The sequence below is a fragment of the Copadichromis virginalis genome, linkage group LG12, assembly GCF_057382275.1.
Source record: "Copadichromis virginalis isolate Kocher_CV1m ecotype Utaka linkage group LG12, C_Virginalis_male_GT1.1, whole genome shotgun sequence".
Lineage (NCBI taxonomy): Eukaryota > Metazoa > Chordata > Actinopteri > Cichliformes > Cichlidae > Copadichromis > Copadichromis virginalis.
In genome coordinates, this window is record NC_140629.1 from 23,374,109 (window position 1) to 23,394,133 (window position 20,025).

Here is a 20,025-nt window from a genome sequence, read left to right on the forward strand (position 1 = left end):
TAGATTAATTTAAAAAAAAAAATCACTCCCTCTCTAACAGTTGTGAGACACTTAAACAACCTAATTCAACCTAAAATAATTAAAAATATTTACACCTGTGGTTTTGCAATCATTGGACCACCCGGTTCTTCATTGTGCTAAATTAGAAATATCTATTAATCATTATTGGAGTCTCAGCTTCCACCTGAATCGTGCGTCTGTAGAACACACTGCAGAACCGCTATGATGATTTCCTCTTAATATAGAAATAATATAAAAAGTACACACAGAGAACAGCTGCTTCCTGGTGTGAGGTCATACCAATGTGCCGTAGTGATGTTTACATGATGTACACCCCTAAATTTCCATACACGCGCTTCATCTCAACCTGACATCTTGGTCATATAGCTGAGGAACATATTGCAGCAGAATTCACACAATTTCTGCTGGGAAAAAAAAGGAAAATAACAGAAATATTTTGGTGTAACAAATTAAAATGCTCACTAGAAAAAGAGAAAATAAGATCACAAACCTAATTAAAAAGTTCCAGTTCACGAGATATTGGATTTCAATGCTAATTTTCAATTAGGAGTTTCTATATAACCTTAAAAGTTACTCATTTTTGACTGAAGCTGTGGTCTCTCATCCATCCGTCCATCGGCTTATCTAAGTGAGAATCACAGAGTTTATCCCAGCTGTCATTGGGCAAGACATCAGTACACTCTGTTCAGGTCACCACTCCATCACACGAGTAACACAGAGAGACAGTCACACTCAAATTCACACCTAATCACCTGTTAACCTGACAAGTGTGCTTTTACACTGTGGGAGGAAGCCGGAGTACCTGGAGAGAAGCCTCAAAGCACAACAAGGACATGCAAACTCCACACAGAAAGGGCCCTGTAGTGATGACCGATTAATTGTATCATCTTCGCCACCAAACAATGTATATGCTCAATAAAACACTGCAAAAGGCAGCCTGAGTTGCAATGAATAAGAAAAGTCAATTTATGCATGGACCATGCATTCACGCAGACACGCTGGTGAGCATTAGGCTACTATGCTCACAGAAAAATCTGCTTTTTTGCAAATATATCCTCATTCCAATGCTTAAAAGTGTTATCACGCATTAATTTTTCTGACATCACATAGGTCTAGCAGTTTATTTAATTAGATAGATAGATGTCTCAACAACAAAATCTATGTGATGCTCTAAATAATTCTAAATAATTAAAGAGAGAAAAATGACAAATGTTAGAACATCCCAACATACAAAGTTTTAAAATGACCTGTTTCTGAATGAAGGCGCAAACAAAGCCAATTAAAGCAGTCCTACGACTCTGTTTTTTTGTGTTTTCATGTGTGATAGTGTACAGATTGAGAAAGACAGATGCGCGAAGCGCACTCAGCATGCCGCTTTAGCTCGATGCCAAATGTCGTAAGAGTGAAGGAGTTAGAGCCGTGGAGCTACACAGAGCAAATCTGAGTGAGAAGGAAAGATGGCTTCAGTAAGTTCTAAGAGCCAACATAATTAGAGGTATTGCTGTTCTGGACCATAGCCATGCAGAGAGTGGAGAGAAAGCGGGATGAGGAGAATGACAGAGACGAGAGCGTGGTCAGCAAAAGAGTGAATCATCAAAGTTTACATTAGAGAGCTACGGGAGAGAGAGGGATAAAGTGCCCTCGCACACAATTTGTACGTGTGTGTGCATTTGTGTGCGAGAGAGAACTGAGGAATGGCTGTTAATCGTGACATGTGTTACACCTTATCTGGATCTGACATGACATGACACTCATCAGTCGTCCCCTCTTATCACTCAATTACCTTGCTGTGCTCTGATCTGCAGATTTGCCTCTTTGAGCTTTTCTTCTCCCCAGATAAAAGGTCTTAAACTCGCCTAAAAATTTAATCCCAGACAGGTTTGCATTGTGCTGACAGACAGCCGTTTACACAGATAAGTGAAATATTGTATTGTAAGTATATTAATTATTGTAAGTATTGTACGGTGGGTAAGAAATGCTGCAACCCTGCATGTTGGGTTACAACAACAATCGGTGTCCATAACAACATATTTTCCCTGGTATTCCCTTAACTAGAAATCACTTTGTTCATATCATTTTATTACGGCCTATCGCAGACACCTATATGCAATTACTGTAATAACCGGGCAATATCAAGACAGAGATTTTTCTCTGAAATATTTATCTCAGCTTTGACGTGCATCAGCAAGCTCAGGCAATTATGTACATTACCCTGTTACACTACTCCTTAAGACACACACACGCACACACACACAGCCTTTATCTGCTGATGAAAAATATGCTTGAGGGCAGCTACTAAATGGGCCATGATGTGAGGCTGATTTCTCAATGTATAGGATGTTTAAGAGAGGGTTGTGAGAAGAAAAAATATTAACTTTAAGACTAAAAAAACTGCTCTGTTTTGGTTTAGTATGTGCTCATGTGTGAACGCCAATCAAGTCCTCTCAGACTGTGTGGTGGGTGTTTTCCTTCCCCTCCAAAGAAAATAAGGAGCAACATAGCAAAACTAAAACTATTAAAGTCATATTTCAGTACATGGTGTACAGTAGAGCATCTGACACAGACAGATATTTCTGATCATCCCCTTCCTGGACATTGTAAAGAAATGATGCTAAGCCTTGCCAAAATATGATGTCCCAAATACGACAGAGACAGTATTAACAGGAAATGAATACCCTTTTTGTTTAGTGTGTTTGTGTGTAAAGGGGGATGGCGACACACACATACAGACACTAGGGTCTCTCAAGCACATGCCCAAAAAGCAGTTTTAGGGTCCTCCATGAACTCAAGGCATGTAGACCACATATCTGCTACAACATAGGCTGGATGTGCTGGATGTGCCCCTGAACGCAACATAATGCTTCACAGATGCTCTACGTTCATTTGATCCGTATAAATTAAGCTGTTTAGTATTTGCATGAGGCTTTTTTGACAGTGTGCGAAGAGATATTCAGCTCTGGATCAAATGCAAATTATGAGTCAGTATCTGCAGAGCAGCCAGATAGCAGGGAAGGACAGCCTCCGGCTAAACTTGTTGATGTCACGCCTTCCCCTCATTAGAAATCTCCTCATTCAAATTCACACACTGGTGTTCCTGTAAACACAACGTGCTTATTGTATTGGACCAAACACGCCGTTCTTTTCCTTTTGTGCTGTCATACTGGCGATCTACAGGTGCTTTGGGAGGTGGGCATGGGGGGCGGGAAGACCGAGGGGACGTGAGAGGCGTTTGCCGTGCGCTTTTCCAGCAACAGGAACGCAGCCTGTAGCACAGCAGTAGCAGCTTTCCCGTCATGGTCTCATTCATTATACCCGCAACCTGGTGTTAACGCCGCTGAAGGCTCTTAACTCACCCCGAGTCTGCTCTGGACCCTCCGCAAATACTCTTCCATGTCGGCCTGCGTCGCTACGGCGCTGTTGCAGATCTCTCCATAGACCAAGTTTCGGCAATAAGGCAGCTGATGTGGGCTTGTGTTTTTTCTCCCCCCTCTCTCCTCGCTTCCGAGTCCCCCGCTGCGCTCGCACTGCAGCACTCGCTGCTGCCGCGAGAGACGTCGGTCCTCCCCTTCTCAACGGGGCGAACCCACAACACCGAGCAGTGGGTGTGACGGTAGGAAGAGAAGATCCGACGGAGGCGCGCTCGGTGATTCAGCCGCGCACCCTGCGGTGGTAGGAGGCCCCCTCCCCGCCCTTCGTCCTTCTCCCCCGCTCAACCCCTCCTCCCCGTGCACATTAACACATCCCTATCCTATCCCATACAGCCTCAGATGAGACCATACTGAATTTAGTGAGTGATGAGTGCAGCCTAGCGCTCCAGCTTTACGTTACAGCACGCTGCTGGTTTGGCTCTATTCTTAATTTGAGGATATTCACACTTGTGGTGCACAGGGGAGGAAAAATGCCGCAATATGATAACAACCACAGCCAAAGAGCACCGCAGTACCTTTCTGGTACGGGCGTGCTTTCACAGGAAGCACTTTAATTAACCTGAAAGATGTCCCTGTGAGGAACAGTAACACACACACACATAGGAAGTCAGCCAATCCTGAAACTTTAATATTTAAAAGAGGTCGTTTATCATTGGTTCATTGTGCCACTGGGTTTAACTCTTTAACCCCCCCCCCCCCCCGCCCATTTGGTTTCTGATAAGTCGACTACACTCAGATTAATTATAAAGTAAAAGTAATAAAGGGTCACGTCAATTAACATGAAGCTTTGGCTTCATTTGCCAGTTCGTGAAAAACAACTGAAAACTCATGCTATACTGTACCAATGCCAAATCTTGTTTGTGATAAGAGTAACGAAAATGGAATGATAACCAAATAAATCAGCATGGACTGTGGTTATTTTCTTATAACAGGCCATTAAAGGACAAAAAGCAAACTGGCTGGTGTATCACTACATTAGAGACAATCCCCCATATAATGCACAAATGTTTGTGTGTGTGTGTGTGTGTGTGTGTGTGTGTGTGTGTGTGTGTGTGTGTGTGTGTGTGTGTGTGTGTGTGAAAGAGAGAGAGAGAGAGAGAGAGTGTGTGTGTCTTTTTCACATGGCTTTTAGCTCAAATACCACATTTATTGGAATCCATGGTTGCCTAACTGTATTAATGCAGCAGGCACTATGAGCACTACTGTGAGCATCTTGCTTCTCCATTTGTGGTGAAAGCAGTAATACTCTGCTCTAAATGCGAGCTCTGTTAGAGCACTGTCCCTGCAGAAAGCCAAGAGGGCTCTTACAATATTCAGACCAGATCTAATCAGTTCAAAATAAAAGTTATTGTTTCCTGAGAAACAAAAAGTGATAGACAGTTTGTTAATGACTATCTCTATCTATCTATCTATCTATCTATCTATCTATCTATCTATCTATCTATCTATCTATCTATCTATCTATCTATCTATCTCTCTCTCTCTCTCTCTCTATATATATATATATATATATATATATATATATATATATATTTATTTATTTATTTATTTTTTTATTTTTTTATTTTTTTTTTTCAAACAATATGGGAAGGGTTACTTCCCTTCAAGGCTTTTCTACATGAAGTCACTCAAAATTAGTAAGACACTCTAACAAGGTGGATATGTGAAATACAATGAAGGGTAAGGTGCAAAAGGTCACCAAAAGCCTTAAATATCGAGTTTCCCCTGTTGCTATATTGTCAGTGGAAATAGATTTTCTTTATATATTTTTTTACATTTGCATATACATAACGTTACCCCCTTCATTGTGAACAAGCTGTAATGGTAGATTTAGTGTGTTCCTGTGTCTGGGAATGTCCAAGGAATTACAGTAACTTTCACAATAACAGAGAAGCGTGAGCAGGCACAGACTACACCTGAGCAATATATTGTCACTGTCCTGCTCTAGCCTGTAACTACTATCTGTATTTGCAGGAACATTTTAGAATATTCCTTCAAAGAATGCCTAACGACTGCCAGAAATTCTTTTGCAGGTTTTCTATATCAACAGCAAAGAGGATACATTTGCATATGCTCATCATAACACAGGTTCATTCCAGGTTTATTCACTTGTTTATTTATGATGTGCAAAGTAATTAAATCCATCCTGAAAACAAGGTGACCCCATGGAATCAAAACCAGTTTGCTGCTGCAATGTTTGGGCCCCTTCAATGAAATGAATTTAAAGATTATGATTTTGTTTTGTTAAAATTGTCTCATTTTTCTACACTTTATATCTCAATTTCATAATAAGAGCGTCACAAACACTGAACACTGAAAAAAGCATTACTGCAAGTCCTGATTTGGATTTCTGCAACATTTCCAGTGTGACATTATGACAGACAGCACCACTTGATGCTGGCTCATACTCAAAAAGATGCTGCAAATTCGGTATTTAGTTTGTAGACTCTACAAAGTGAAAGCACGCATATGTTTGGGGAAAGTAAATGACCGATTACAAAGCTTTTAGACTAAAACGTTTGCTTTTAATTGCTGTGACAGTTTTTATCCTGTCGCTGTGTGGTCGAAGTTTCACGACGAGATTTCGGGGAAGAATTCTGGTTCTTTGCACCTAATCAGTTTCTGTGAAACGGGAACTCAAGACAGTTTTACCTGAGGTGACTGAAAGATTCTTGAAGGCCAACAGGAAGGCAACAGGCGGACCATCCTAGCTGTGATCCATTAATGCTCCCCTGGCTCGCTCTTTTATGGGCAAATTGTAAGATCTGTCGTATTTTGCCACTAAATAATTCCCCATCACGCAAGTGAGCCTTACAGCGTCTGCACTACAGTCCTAAACCGGCTTAATTTTCCATTGAAAACAATAGGCCGCGCTAATTGATTTTAATGGCTCTCTCCGCGACGATGCGCCCCTTATGACTTGGAGAGAGGTCTTTAAGATTATTATTATTAGTATAATTGCCATTACCCCCACACTTTCCCTTTGCGAATGGGAGACAGAGAAAGAATATCTTTGCCCTTAAGCTGAACAAATAATTATTAGAGACTGGAAACAAACAGACGACCGTCATTCACACGCGCGCCCACTTGCGCGCACGCACGAACACACACATGTCTCTCCACCTTAGAGGGGACCCCCTCCTGGCGACCCTCATTCCCTCCGCCGCCCTCTTCGTGCAGCGTGCCGCTTGTAATTTATGCAAAATTAATTGATACATCTTTTATAATTGATGTGCTGTAAACTTAATGAGTAATTTATGTAATTAGTCAATTAAGGATAATTCCAGCATATGTTCCATATGCCCAGAAGGTGTGCTTTACAACTAGTTATTTGTCCAGGAGTTGGGTGCAAGCGAACGCTGCCGTAGACTACCTAATTAATTTTGTTATGCAGATCAGCTACGGTGTCTATTTAACGGCCCCCTTTGTGAAAACAGATTTAATATTGATCTTTCCCGGGCGTTTTAAGAGGATGCTTTTACCCGCCCTGGCCTCGGAGGGCCTCGGTGTTTCAAATCTCATTTTTCAGGCGCAGGGAAAATAGTTATTCGGAGAAAACAAAAAAACACAAGCGCAGCATCAACTGTCTTTTAAAATGTTCCCTCCTCGTCAAGCAAAGTGGCACTAAAAAGTCATTTTCTTTGCAATTACATAATGTCTTTAAAATATGCTCTCCGTTGACACGGTTGACCTTTTGAGTGGGCTTGAAGGACCGGGACATAACGGGAGTGATACACCGGCTAATTAATTGACACAGTTTTGAATATTCATACCTAATACAGCGAGCTTGCCCTTAATTACATTGTTGGACTTCTCTCTTAGGAGGCTAAATCACGGAAGGCTTAATTATTGTAATGTATTCGAGGGCCCACCGGGGCACCGCGGAAGACAGGAGCCGTCAAGGACCCAGTCATGACACCTGGCCAGAGGAGAAAAAACTACGAGGAGGGAGGGGTCTTTTTGCGGTTCTCCGCTGAACAGAATTCAGAGCAGGGGATGAAGTTTGTTTACATCCTTGTAGGATTCACCAGAGAGTGTTTGAACAGACAGACAGCCGCCGGACTCCCCTCTCAGCAATTAATCAACAACAGCGCCTCTCTCTCTCTCTCTCTCTCTCTCTCTCAGTGTGTTTTTGTGTGTTTCTGTGCGAACGAGCTGGTGTAATTGAGAGCAGAAGAGAAGCGCACTGATGATTGTGCGCAAAGGAAGACATGATTTATTGTTGGCAAAGTCTGAAAGTGCAATCGAGCAAATTTAACAAAGATGCTGTATTTATATATTCTATTCTTTACTATTTGTTTCCTCGACTCGAATGGGGGAGATTTCAACGCAAATCCACGCTCTCCGTCACAGTTCTTTCACCGCAGACACACAGATGACAAGGCAGTCTTTATATGTGAAGCAACTGAACACTTTAATACTATAACATTACATGACTTCTGGTGCTGTTTAAAAAATTGCAGGAGAGGTCAAAGGTCAAGTTTATTCGCAGAGAAAATGCCACAAAACCTTTGGTGATTTTGTTGTCTTGCTCCAAGACATTTCAGGAGATTCGCCACTTTAAACGAAGATTAGATGTTAAAATCGGTCCAAAAGTGTCAATTTTGTCCTCGTGTACTTTACGTGGGAGTCTTTGATTGGTAAACAGCAAATTAGACGCAAAGGCATGTGCTGAACGCACATCCTCTCATGTTTATCCCCCCCCCCCCCCCCCCCCCCCCCCCACACACACACACACACAGCCCTCTGCTCTCTCATGACGTGTCCCCTGAGTGTCTGGATAATAGATAATAGAGCTGGCGACCTGCGGGGGTCTTACAAAAACGGCGCTCATTGAGTGTGAGCGTCGCACAAGAGGAGAGGAGCCACATCACACACAGACAGCAAAGCAAACCGGCCTCTCATATCATCATTCAGCCGCCGCGGAAACAAGAGCAACTCGGAGGACTTCTCAACTTTTACGCACGGAAATTTGACATTTACGCACGATTTCAAAAGCATAATTTGACGAAGACACGGACAAAACCAACTTATTTACGGACGTGAGAGACTCTCGAGGATCTTACCTGAGCGGCGGGCCTTTGGGTTTCACTATTAATCGATAAAGCAGGTAATATAATCTGATGGCTCAAAGCTTTGGAGCAGATCAGTCAGATGGAGACTGATATGAAGACTGGCAAGTGAACTCGTAAAACAAAAACAAAAAAACGTTAAAAAAAACTTTAAATGCATTTTTGTTCAAGAATTTAAACTTCAAGAAAAGAGTAACCAGCCATGCCTCGTCCAGGGAAAAACTCTTACAGCGACCAGAAGCCTCCGTACTCCTACATATCACTCACAGCGATGGCTATTCAGAACTCAGCTGAAAAGATGCTGCCTCTGAGTGACATTTATAAGTTCATCATGGATCGCTTTCCATATTATCGAGAGAATACCCAGAGATGGCAGAATTCCCTGCGACACAACCTCTCATTTAACGACTGCTTCATCAAGATACCCCGTCGGCCTGATCAGCCGGGGAAAGGCAGCTTCTGGGCTCTTCATCCGGACTGCGGTGACATGTTTGAGAACGGCAGCTTCCTGAGGAGACGGAAGCGCTTCAAGGTGCTGCGTGCCGAGCATATGACCTGCAAGAGTTCCCCCATGATGCACTATTTCCACCATCACCACCATCACCCTGGCAGCAAGTTGGGCACTGCATCCAGCCACCACGACCACTCAGCCGCCCCTCCAAACGTGGGTCGCCTTCCTCACTTTCAGGGTTACGGGGGCATCACTTGCGCACAGCCCGGTGGGTTTAAACACCCATTTGCCATAGAGAACATTATAGGAAGGGACTACAAGGGTGTGATGGCCAGTGGGCTTCCCCTTACCTCGGTTATGCACCATCTGGGTTACCCGGTGCCCCCCCAGCTCAGCAGCATGGTCAATTCTATGTGGCCGCACGTCGGCATGCTCTCAGAGTCTATGGGTGGCGTATCCGTGCCAGCATCATCCGAGTACGCACCATTCAGCGTGTCAGCCAAGGGCCTGTACCACAACGCCAACGGGCAAACCCTGCCAGCCGTTCCAGTGCCAATAAAACCCACCCCGTCCCTGGGCCCCGTGCCGGGTTTGACGGGTCTGCAGTCCGGCCCGGCCCAGATCTGCTCACCGTCCTCACTGATGGAGAAAAGTGATCTGCTAGAGGGAAAAGGGAACCCTCTACACCCGGCCCTCCTGCTGTCCTAACCGGGTAAATTGCAGGCTATTTTTGAAAGAAAAGAAAAAAAATAAAGCGAGAAAGACATTGAGATTACCCGAAATAAGACTTATCAGAGACGACAAATAGATTACGTGCAGCTGTAAGAGCGTTGTAAAATTAAGTTTAACATTGTGCTGTGTAATGGATTTTTCATTAGACTCATGTTGATTGAAATCATGATTTATTTGCACAATTTGTGAGGGCATTTACCACATACTGTAATGTGGCACTGATAAATACAATCAGACTGGTAGAGATGCTAATCCCAAAGAAAGCTTTGATTTAGGAGACAAACAGTCCGAAATGATTTCAAATGCAAATCAACTGCTCTGTTTTTTGATTTTTGCTGTTATTCTACTTATTTTACTTCAATCATTGGCAGGCCTACCGGCTAAAGACAAGTAGACCTTCGTAATTTTTAATTAGGCCTGTTGCACTTTTTTGTGTATTCTCTAGCAGTGCATTAAAAATGTTATGCTTGTATTATAACACTATTTATCTGAAGATATTTATAAAGAACTTAAAACCAAATCCTTCGTGTTGTAGTTATTTAAATAACTGTTTACATTTGCACATCCTTTCAGGGACGACTGTGTTTGAAAAGCTGAGGAAAAAAATTCCAATAGACTCGGACATTCTTTTACATCAGTGGAAACAGACATTCAGGTCCCGACTTTTATCTATCAATTCCTCAGATGTGTAAATAAAGAAATACGTCTCTACCCTTATTAAATATTTTGATACTCTACAACAAGAAGTAATAACAAAAAGATCACTTCACATGCCACCTGTAGTTCTGTTTAATGCATAATAAATGGTCAGAATAATGAATTTATATTCCAGCTGTTTTTCTTTAAAAACATTATTTTCAATTATTGATTACAACTGATTACAGAAATAATATTAAATATATATTTGGCTCTAACTATGAGATATGGAGTACGAACTGTGAGAGTTAATATTTTTCACTGAACCAACATACGATGACATAAAAGTAATTTTTTACTTTTCTTCACTCTGGAGTCATCCAAGGAAGATCTAAACCCTCTTTGAACATCCAGTTCAAAAACAGAGCTGAATATCATATTACATGGTGTAACTGTTATATTTTAAGAGGATAATTTTAAGAATACTTATTATTCTATTTAAGAACAAAGATAGCAAAAAAAAAATATCTTGCTATCACCTTCCATAATTCATACTTAAGTGCACGCAATTGTCCACATTTGAGCATGTGTACATGTGCTGATGCACGCTGTGTTCAAGTGTGTGTATGATCTTCCAAAAGATGGATATGAGCAGCCAACATTTTGGACAGCAGCTCCACAACTTCAAAAGCAGGATCAAGTTTGCTCTTTTGTTTGTTCTGTTTAAGTCAAGCTTTGAAGCTTCTCCTCAACGGCAGCACAAAGCCCCAGGTTCAGCCCACTAAAAATGACTTATATTTAACCTCCTATCCCCTGTTTAGCATCCCAAAGGCTCTCACAGCCGACACTATTGTCACACCAGCCTCTGAACAAATAATTGAGATGCACCAGTGGAGGAGAGGCGTGGGAGTAAAAAATTAAAACCTATTCGGGTGTCATTGCTAACGAGCAGAATCTCCCTAATAGTGATGACCCTTATCTTTTCCTTTCTCATTCAATCCTTTTTATTTATTGTTATTTTATCACCATCATTTTGTTGTGTTATGCCTGACTTTTATTTATTTTATTTTATTTCTTTAGCATTTCTCTTTAGTTTTTTCTATCATGCCACCTCCTCTTTACTTTCTGTTCCATCTACACACACACATACACACTTTCTCTGCAGGGTGTCTGTAATTTCTAGTTAAAGGGAACTGAGATTTCTACAGCACACCCAAACTGTCTGTGTGAAAAGTGTGCCTGTGCCTGTAGGTGTGTGTGTATGTGTGTGGGTGTGTGGGTGTGTGTATGTGTGTTGCTTTAATTCCCTGATCAGCAGGCCTCAATGTCTTTAATAGTCCTCACTGCATTAGTGCATAATTAAATGCCACTAATTAAGACACAATAAGAGGAGTAATAATGCAGCCATTACTACCCTCCATGATCCTCTGTCTTCACAACACCGGAGTTGGATGCCTCTGGAATCATAATATCACATGAGCTCCCCTAATGTGCACATGTGTTTATGTGGAGGGGTAATAGGTGGTATTTTTGCTGTTCGGTCTTATAAGTAGGAACTGTGCTGGTTGTGTCAAAGCATTTAAAAGAATATGTTAAATGATTTTCAGCCTCAAGAGCAGGTAGTAAAATAGAGAAACAAAATGCTTTGGATGTCAGCTGAGTATGTATACCGGTTATAATTTAGATTACAAACAAAAATCTGTTCTGGCTGTGTGTTTTTGTTTTATATGGTAATAAAAAAACATATTTTTGATAGACTTTCTTAGTTTTCTCAAAAGAAGCAAGTGCACTGCAAATATCTCTCCACTCTGCTGTGATGGTTTAGCAGATATAAATTTGAACCTGATGCTTAATGTCAATAAACTGCAGAGTAATTTCATTAAATAAATTTTAAAAATTAATATGGTTTACCTCTTTCTCCAAAATGAAAATGTAATAACCACTGAGTCTCCTGTTTCCCGAGAGCATTAAAGAAATTTGTCTGCTGTGTGCAAATCCACTTACTTCAATTGGAAAAACATAAACTAATTATAAAAGCATAGAAAAATTGTAATTAACGACTCTTCTGCAAATAAAACTACATATGGAAGAGCTGAAACCTGGAGCTTTTTTCTCTTTAGACACTTAAATCAGCACAGGTGCACACTCCAGTGTAACACGGCCATTCCCAAAAGCTGAGGCATAAATAAAAGGCATAAAAGGCAATTAAAGAAGGAAAACAACTTATAAATATGTCCTAAAACACTGATCACTTACGACAAAGACCATATTCATACCCTGTATATTTTTATTATTTTTTTTGGAATTTGATTTAATTTGAACAACACAGTACGACGCTACATGAATTAATTTTAGCACTGATAAAAACATACCTGGAATTAATATGGGCCAACTCTTAACTCGGGACAAATGGTTCGACGTGTGAAATGTGAGTGTAAAAGAATAAAATGAGTCCTGTGAATGAATAAAACATTTAGGTCAGAGGTGGTTCACAGTCAACCCTCTGAAACATAACGTTGCGATCTTGAATAGAAGATGATGCATTAGTGGTAATTACCCGCACTTGATAGGGGCCAGGGTGACAAATTCTACATGCATTTTTCCTAATGATCAGTGAGGACAGGCCATCATGATGAGCAGCTTAATTCATCTGATCTGATGTGCTATTTCTTACTCATGCACACTGGCACACGCGCAAACCTTAAATATTATTCTTTGTTCCAGACAGCAGTCTTTTATTCAATATATCAGAACATCAGATGATTTAGAAATTTGCTCCAATTTCTTTAAACCTATAATTGTCATACAAGGATTCATTGTTCATCCACAGCTTGACTGACCATTAAAAACATCAGCAGAGCCATTCTAACTATAGATGGAGGTATGAAAATACATTACAGCAAACTCCTTGTTAAAAAGGTCTTTTTAATCACAGAGATAGGAAATCACATAAATGTCATGAAGATGTTATTATTAAATGTTAAAATTCAGTGATTTGTTTCGGAGTTTGCAGAAATGGGCTTCAATGATGGGGAAAAAATTGTCTCAAGCCTGCTACGTTTTCTTACTACACTTTTACCTGACGGTAAATGGAAACAAGAAAGAAAGAACGAAAGAAAGAAAGGCTATGAGAGATGTACACTGAACTTGTCAGTGGTAATATTATGACTTCTGATGCAATCTGAAGAGAGCTGTATCTGAAAATTAATCAGCTGCTCCTGGCATTCCCTAAAACCCGACTGAAAACCATTGGCAACCGAGCCTTTCCAGCTATCGTTCCCAAACTGTGGAATGATCTCTCTGCCCATGTTAGGATGGCCTCCTCATTGCCTCTTTTTTAAGACATGCTGGTAAACTCATCTTTATTCTTTGGCTTTTAACTCAAAGTGAGGTTGGTGTGCTCTTACTTTCTATTTATTATCAATACTGTTGTTGTTGCTGATTTGTTGTGTGGTGTTTTGTGCCTTCTATAACACTTTGTCCAATTTGTGTGTGCTTTGTAAATAAATTGGTAATGGTAAAATATATGGATTACATATATTCTGTATATGCCACTGAAAGATAGGGGTACAACAATGGGAATGTACAAGGAGTCTTTGGAGGCATTTATTGCACTACTAACATACGCATACAGATCAATCTGGCTGCACAGAGCACTCACACTCACACACACTTGCAATCTTCACAAGAAAGAATACAAAGTGAAGTTTTAACTCTTTCATTACAGAAAAGATTAAATACTGTTACAAAAGAGAAGGAAAAGACTTTCACCTGAAACAAACTCATTGCGTGGCATCTCATCGTATCTCTTATTTCCTCCCCGAAACTGATTTCTGATTTGTGTTGTGAGAGTGAACACATAGGCTTTGTCACAGGAGAGAAGATTATCAAATATCATGATCACCAAGGTTCAACTGGTCGTCATACCAGCTTATCCAATTCAGGGTCGGGAGGGAGGCTGGAGCATATTCCAACTGCTGTAGGGTGAGACATGTTCGTCAGCATATAGACACTACATGAAATAATATTCAACACTTGCAAGAAAGGAAACATCCAGTGATAAGAAAAATGAGATTTCCACACAGAGTAATACATTTGTGAACACATCATACCGTTTATTAAAATATATTCAAATTAAATATACTGAAGTAAAGTAAATTGCAAAGGAGTTCCTTATGGATGACTAAATGAAGTTATTAATTTCATAATTACACTGAAGCTGCTAAACTTGTCTTTTGCATTAACAAATATAAAATTTGGATTCATAAAAAAGTAGATCTGATCTGTCAGCATCTAACAACCCAGAGAGCTCTTCTTAAAGCACGAGAAATTATGTCAGGTGTAATTGATCATGCTTAATTTGATTCAGTCTTAATTGATTGATTCATAATTCTTGTAATTAACTTAACTGTGAGTAAACTGTGAGTGAATCAATAGGGGCCATGAATAAAACCATAATTAAATCTTTATAATTTTCTATTTGAGAAATTTTATTTTATTTTTTAATGTCACTTTCTCTTGTATGACAACAAGATTATATAATTTACTATTCAGTCTTTTTATGTATTACTTTAATAGAATGAGCAAACGATCTGTTCTCTGAAGTAGTTTTTTGTTAAGTTTACTACATTGACTGTACTGTATAGTTGTGGTCCGTGTGATAACTCAGTATAACAGTGTATGTGATTCACTGCAATCAGGCAGCTGGCATACGGATTTTTTCTGCTCTTATCTTAATCAAACGATCGGCTTGCCATATTCATTGCTGTGGTATTTAATAGGGGGACAAGGGGACAGTCATCTGGCACGTGTCGACAGGAGTCAGCGTGAACCAATGAAAAGACCATCTGAGGGGAATTAGCATACTGGCATCAGGCCTGGAGACAGAGAGAAGCTGTCAGGGGAAATAGTCCTAACGACAGGTCACTCTGGACCGCTGCACATTACTATAACTCTTGTCCTTTCTCTGTAATGTATTGCATTCCCTCTCCAACTTGTCTCTTTTACTGTCTCTCTTTTTTTTCCATCGTCACTACTCTGCACCAGAGTCCTCCATCATTCTTCTTTGTCATTCTATTATGTTGGGTGTGATGTACCCAAAGAGAATCTTTGGGTTTTTTTCTTTTATCAAAAACAGTTTCTACGTCATCCCCCAGCCATATCTCCATCATTCAGCCTCTACAACCCACCACTCCTCTTTCTCCTTAATAATTACCCGATGATTCACTGATCCAGGGTCAAATTTAATCCACCCCCGTGGTTGAAGTGTATTGTCTCTGTTCTGTCGTCAGAGCAAGGTCATCTGACGCAGCTCATATCATCATCATCAATCTGCCAACTTTCTTTATTGGCCCAAATTATTACAGCTTATTAGCCATTATTACCCTTAATTATCAATTCAAAATAGGTCAGTGGTTCACCTTCTCTGGCCTGCTTCCCATTGTTTCTCCTCTCTGACTTCCCCGCTTCTTCACTTTCTCTAAAGAGTTCGGACAAAGAAGTTCTGTGGCCAAAAGAACTTCAGCAGTTTGTCAGAGGTTAAGTGCTTTGTAAGAAAATGAGTGCTCGTATGGGCCCATTTGAATCGCCAGTAATAGAGATTAAAGTGAAATGGAAATGAACAAGTGTGTCATCAGCTCTCTCCCTGCTGAGTTTGTACTTGAAATTTTCAATCTCATTACACAATGTCAAAACATGATGACTGGTAGTGTTTCAGTGAAAACCCTATAACAAAGGTTTGAATTAATACAACTGCCAGGACTCGATTATTAGTTTATTGGTGCAAGAATAAGCAAAGATGTAATTTGATGGTTTCTCATAGAGTTCCTTTAAAATTTAAAGAAATAAAATATGATACAAATATTACAGATTTTGCCTTTTTTGTGTTGTGACTAATGTCATATGTCTTTTCTGTATGTCCCTAAACAATTTCTTTTTGTATTTTGTATATGTATCGATTAATACATCCATTTAATTACAAAAGTGTAATCGAAAAAAAACTTTCTTTGTTTCACTTCATATTGGAAAGTTCTCCTCTTTGTAACACATGTTATTCATTGTTAGGTACACAGCTTTACAATATAAGGCAAAATTACTGAATCATTACAACTCAGTTCAGCTGCAAAGACATTAAATTGATTTATTCTTTAAAAAAATGGAAAAAGACTTGCTTTGAAGAACTGGTAGAACAAACATGTCTGATTGATCTTTGATCACCAGGCACCAGAAGTCTTTTCTGCCGCATTGAGCAACTGAACTGAATCAGCAAGACTATAACCATTTTTCTTACTGAGCATGTTCCAAAGAATCAGCTTCCATGAAACACAGTCGAAGTTTCTATTGTTCCTTTCTTGTGAAGAAGGAAGGCAACAAAGGTCACTTTTAGCCCTGGGCAGGTGGTTAGCAGGGTTAAGTTACAGCCTCCAGAAGGGGAAGAAATACACTGCATCAATAATAACAATAATGATGTGCAAGAACACAGAATGATTTTTAATACATTGGCTCTTTTCTTTTTATCCATTTTTAGGCTGGTTTGTAAGACAAATGATAAGAACCTGTTTGTCCCTACAGCAGTCATTATCAACCAACAGCCACTAGTCACTTAGCTATTCTGTAGCTATAATAAAAGGAATAAAACTGGGTTTTTTTCATGATGTATTGAACTATATGTGGAATGCTTTTAGACAACATTAAAGTGTAGCTTTCTTGCGTAGCATAAAGTGAATTTTAAACTGATTGCAAATAACTTTAATGAGAGATTGTTGAATAAAAGAGTAATTCACTTAGTTTAAGCTTAGCTGATATTTATTTGTCACATTTTTTTCTTTATTTGAAAGTCTGGTAACACATTAAGCATGGATGGACAAACAAGAGACATCGTGGTGTCTGAGACAATTAACGTCTGCAAATCACAAAAATGAAAGGTGCATATAGGATAAGACCTTTAAAGCATTATGGTTGATTAGTTAACATAATATTCCACACACTGAATTAACAAAATGAAGCCTACAAAATATAAATGATTGAATTATCATTTTAAAATGTTAGGCTCCAGAACAAAAACGGTTTTTACACTAATGCACTCAACAGCGATGGTGCATTTGGCAACAATGTGCCGTTCTCTTGTTAACGTTAATTGGAGCTGTGGCAGCAGTTAAAGGCAAGGTCCTCCTCTGACTCCTAATCATTTAACTCTCCATTACAGAGAGCACTCTGGGTTTTTATTGCTGTAATAAAGTTGATCTTCACTACCACAAAAAGCCTCCTGACCCCTGGGTGACGTGGAGACCCCAGACTCACTGTATTCATCATCTTGATATTGAATTGAATTGAACTGAATCTTTATTTTGAACATCTTTGTCACAGGCTCTGTTTATAGAGGCAGCCACACAGGGTCGGACAATGTTTGTTACTGTAATCTTTACCCAGAACAATAATATACAATATACATGTTTTGCGTATGTGCTTGTCTATATGGACAAATCTGACTACCATTTAGTTTTCCAGTTGTTTTATAGATGTTATAATAATAATGAGGCTATACAAAAATATTAACTATAAGTCATGCATTTACCAAAGAGAGGTTTGAGGTACTAAAAATATATTTAATCCATGTATGCCCTCTTGTGGTCAGATAATTAACTGCACAAAAGCCTGTATGTTCATATATATTTTTTAATTATTATTATTATTTTATTAAATAGGATCGATGTAGTTTAACATGGTTCCAGTGGTGACATGAAATTGAATTGCTACTTAAAGCTGTAGCTAATTTCCAGGTCTTACATTCACAATACAATTTTTTTTTCAATTGTATAAAATCACAAAACCCTACAGATAGAAAACTACAATAAGTGCACATTAACTAGGAAAAAGATAAAGAAATATAATATTAAGGGAAAATTAATTAAGATATGGCTCCTAAAATTCTCAAACTTAAATTTATTTATGGGGCACATTAAAAAGAAAAAGGTGGACTGGAAAACAAACAAACAAACAAAAAAGGTTATAGATAAAAAATAAATATATATATACAGTTTAGTGGGTGCTAAAGAGACAGTCATGGCCTAAAAGGTAAAAAAAAATGCAAAAAAAAAAAGGGAAAGAAAGAAAGAAAGAAAAAAAAAGGATGTCTGCACAATTATGAAATTTGCATAATTGAGCTCATAGTTGCTTTTACTGTGAAAGATTTAATACCTGTAATTAATCTGAGTTTAGTTGGAGGTTTGTCCCATAGATGAGTAGACTTTATGGAGAATGCTGCTGATTGTTCAAATTTAGATCTCCAATGTGCTATTTTAGAGTTGAAACTCACCACGTTCCTCATGACTCGTGTTACTGTCTTGTCTCCGGGCAGAATTACGAGCCAGGAAACAATATAATCTAGATTAATGCTTGGTAATGGAAATCTGGTGCTTGTTATCTGGAACGGGAGAAAAATTTAATTACAATCTCGATGTTAACCATCGGGCAGAAAGTGACAAAAGCACATGGACAAGACAAAGTGTGTTAGTCAATGAAAATCTGGTTTTTGGTTTCATTGTGTAAGAATGTGATACTAAAAATGTAGGAAGCAGGTCATTTAAATCCTGGAAATGTCTGAATAGAATCAAATGAGGAATTAATTCATCTTGAGCTGATTTGGCATGTAGCATTAAAATTCAGATCGGAACACAATGGTATCATCATCCATATTTATATAGTTAAGTTTCACCTTCATGACAACACATAGAGACTGAAGCCTGTCTAGACTTTAGGTCAGTTGTGTGTCTGCATTACCAGCTGTTTAAAGGTCAGAGGACCTTTGAGGTGGTGGCTCCTGTCTTTGAACTGCTTTGAACAAGAGGGCAGCTCTCTGTGAAAAGTCGATTATGCTTACGTCATTATGATCAAAATAGCACGTTTCAGTGATCAATCATGTGTTTTAATCACATGAACATCATTCTCTTCAGCACTTTATGACTAATACATTATGTTTTGGGACATCTTTTAATAAATATTCCGAGTGCTCAAGATGTCTTACATGTTTACATGCAGTTATCGGATGTATTTAATGTCATCCATTTGAGGCAGAGGCAGAGATACGTGGTCTCAGCATTCTGTCAGTGGGCTGGTTTGGATTTTTGTTTTTTTGTTTTTTTGGAAAATCACAAAAAGACTTCCAAGCTGACCTTTACAAAACTTAATCCACGAGTGGACAAGTGGAGCATGAGCAAATTAAGAATCCATTAAAATTTGTAGCAAATCTGGATCGATTTAAAACCACAAAGACAGGGCAGGAGCATTTTCTGTATATTTTAAATTTGCACTTCACATGTTTGCTTGTAGGTTCATGTGTAATTTAGAGCAGGGTGTGTCTTTGTTGACTGTAACCATTCTTCTTTTATTGTTTAAAACATGGACATTAGAGTAATGATGTAATTTGTCTCAACTCGATGCCAAGCTGACATCGCACCATTCCAGCACAACTAAACACATCACTCTGATTTGCCACCCACCCAGAAACACTCATCACTCTGTGTTTGTTACGTGTACTCTTGTGTATGTCTGCTTAGGAAATGTTGCTTAATCCAGGCGGAGGCGTCAGATCAGTCAGACAGAGCCTCACCCTTACCTTTAAAACCTCACTGACACATGTGTCACACACACAGGCAGGTCTCTCTCTGGACAAAGACACATCACAACC

At 39.3% G+C, this 20,025-nt stretch overlaps 2 protein-coding genes across 6 annotated transcripts in view; one reads left to right on the forward strand and one right to left on the reverse strand.

Annotated features, from left to right (window-relative positions):
- The window catches only part of LOC146697073 (uncharacterized), a 39,135-nt gene extending 35,444 nt beyond the window's left edge, over positions 1 to 3,691 (reverse strand). For all 5 annotated transcript variants that reach the window (XM_085475538.1, XM_085475539.1, XM_085475536.1 and 2 more), the window contains exon 1: positions 3,375 to 3,691. In XM_085475538.1, coding sequence (XP_085331664.1) covers positions 3,375 to 3,413 — 39 coding nt within the window. In that variant the 5' untranslated portion in view covers positions 3,414 to 3,691. The remainder of the gene's footprint in view (positions 1 to 3,374) is intronic.
- Positions 3,692 to 8,292: 4,601 nt separating this feature from the next.
- On the forward strand, positions 8,293 to 10,218 carry foxb2 (forkhead box B2). Its single transcript, XM_085474167.1, has one exon. The coding sequence runs from the start codon at positions 8,724 to 8,726 to the stop codon at positions 9,678 to 9,680; it is 957 nt and encodes a 318-aa protein (XP_085330293.1). The 5' UTR covers positions 8,293 to 8,723; the 3' UTR covers positions 9,681 to 10,218.
- The last annotated feature ends 9,807 nt before the right edge of the window (positions 10,219 to 20,025 follow it).

Coding starts and splice junctions, on each gene's coding strand:
- foxb2 (XM_085474167.1), top strand. CDS start 8,724: ATGCCTCGTCCAGGGAAAAACTCTTACAGCGACCAGAAGCCTCCGTAC.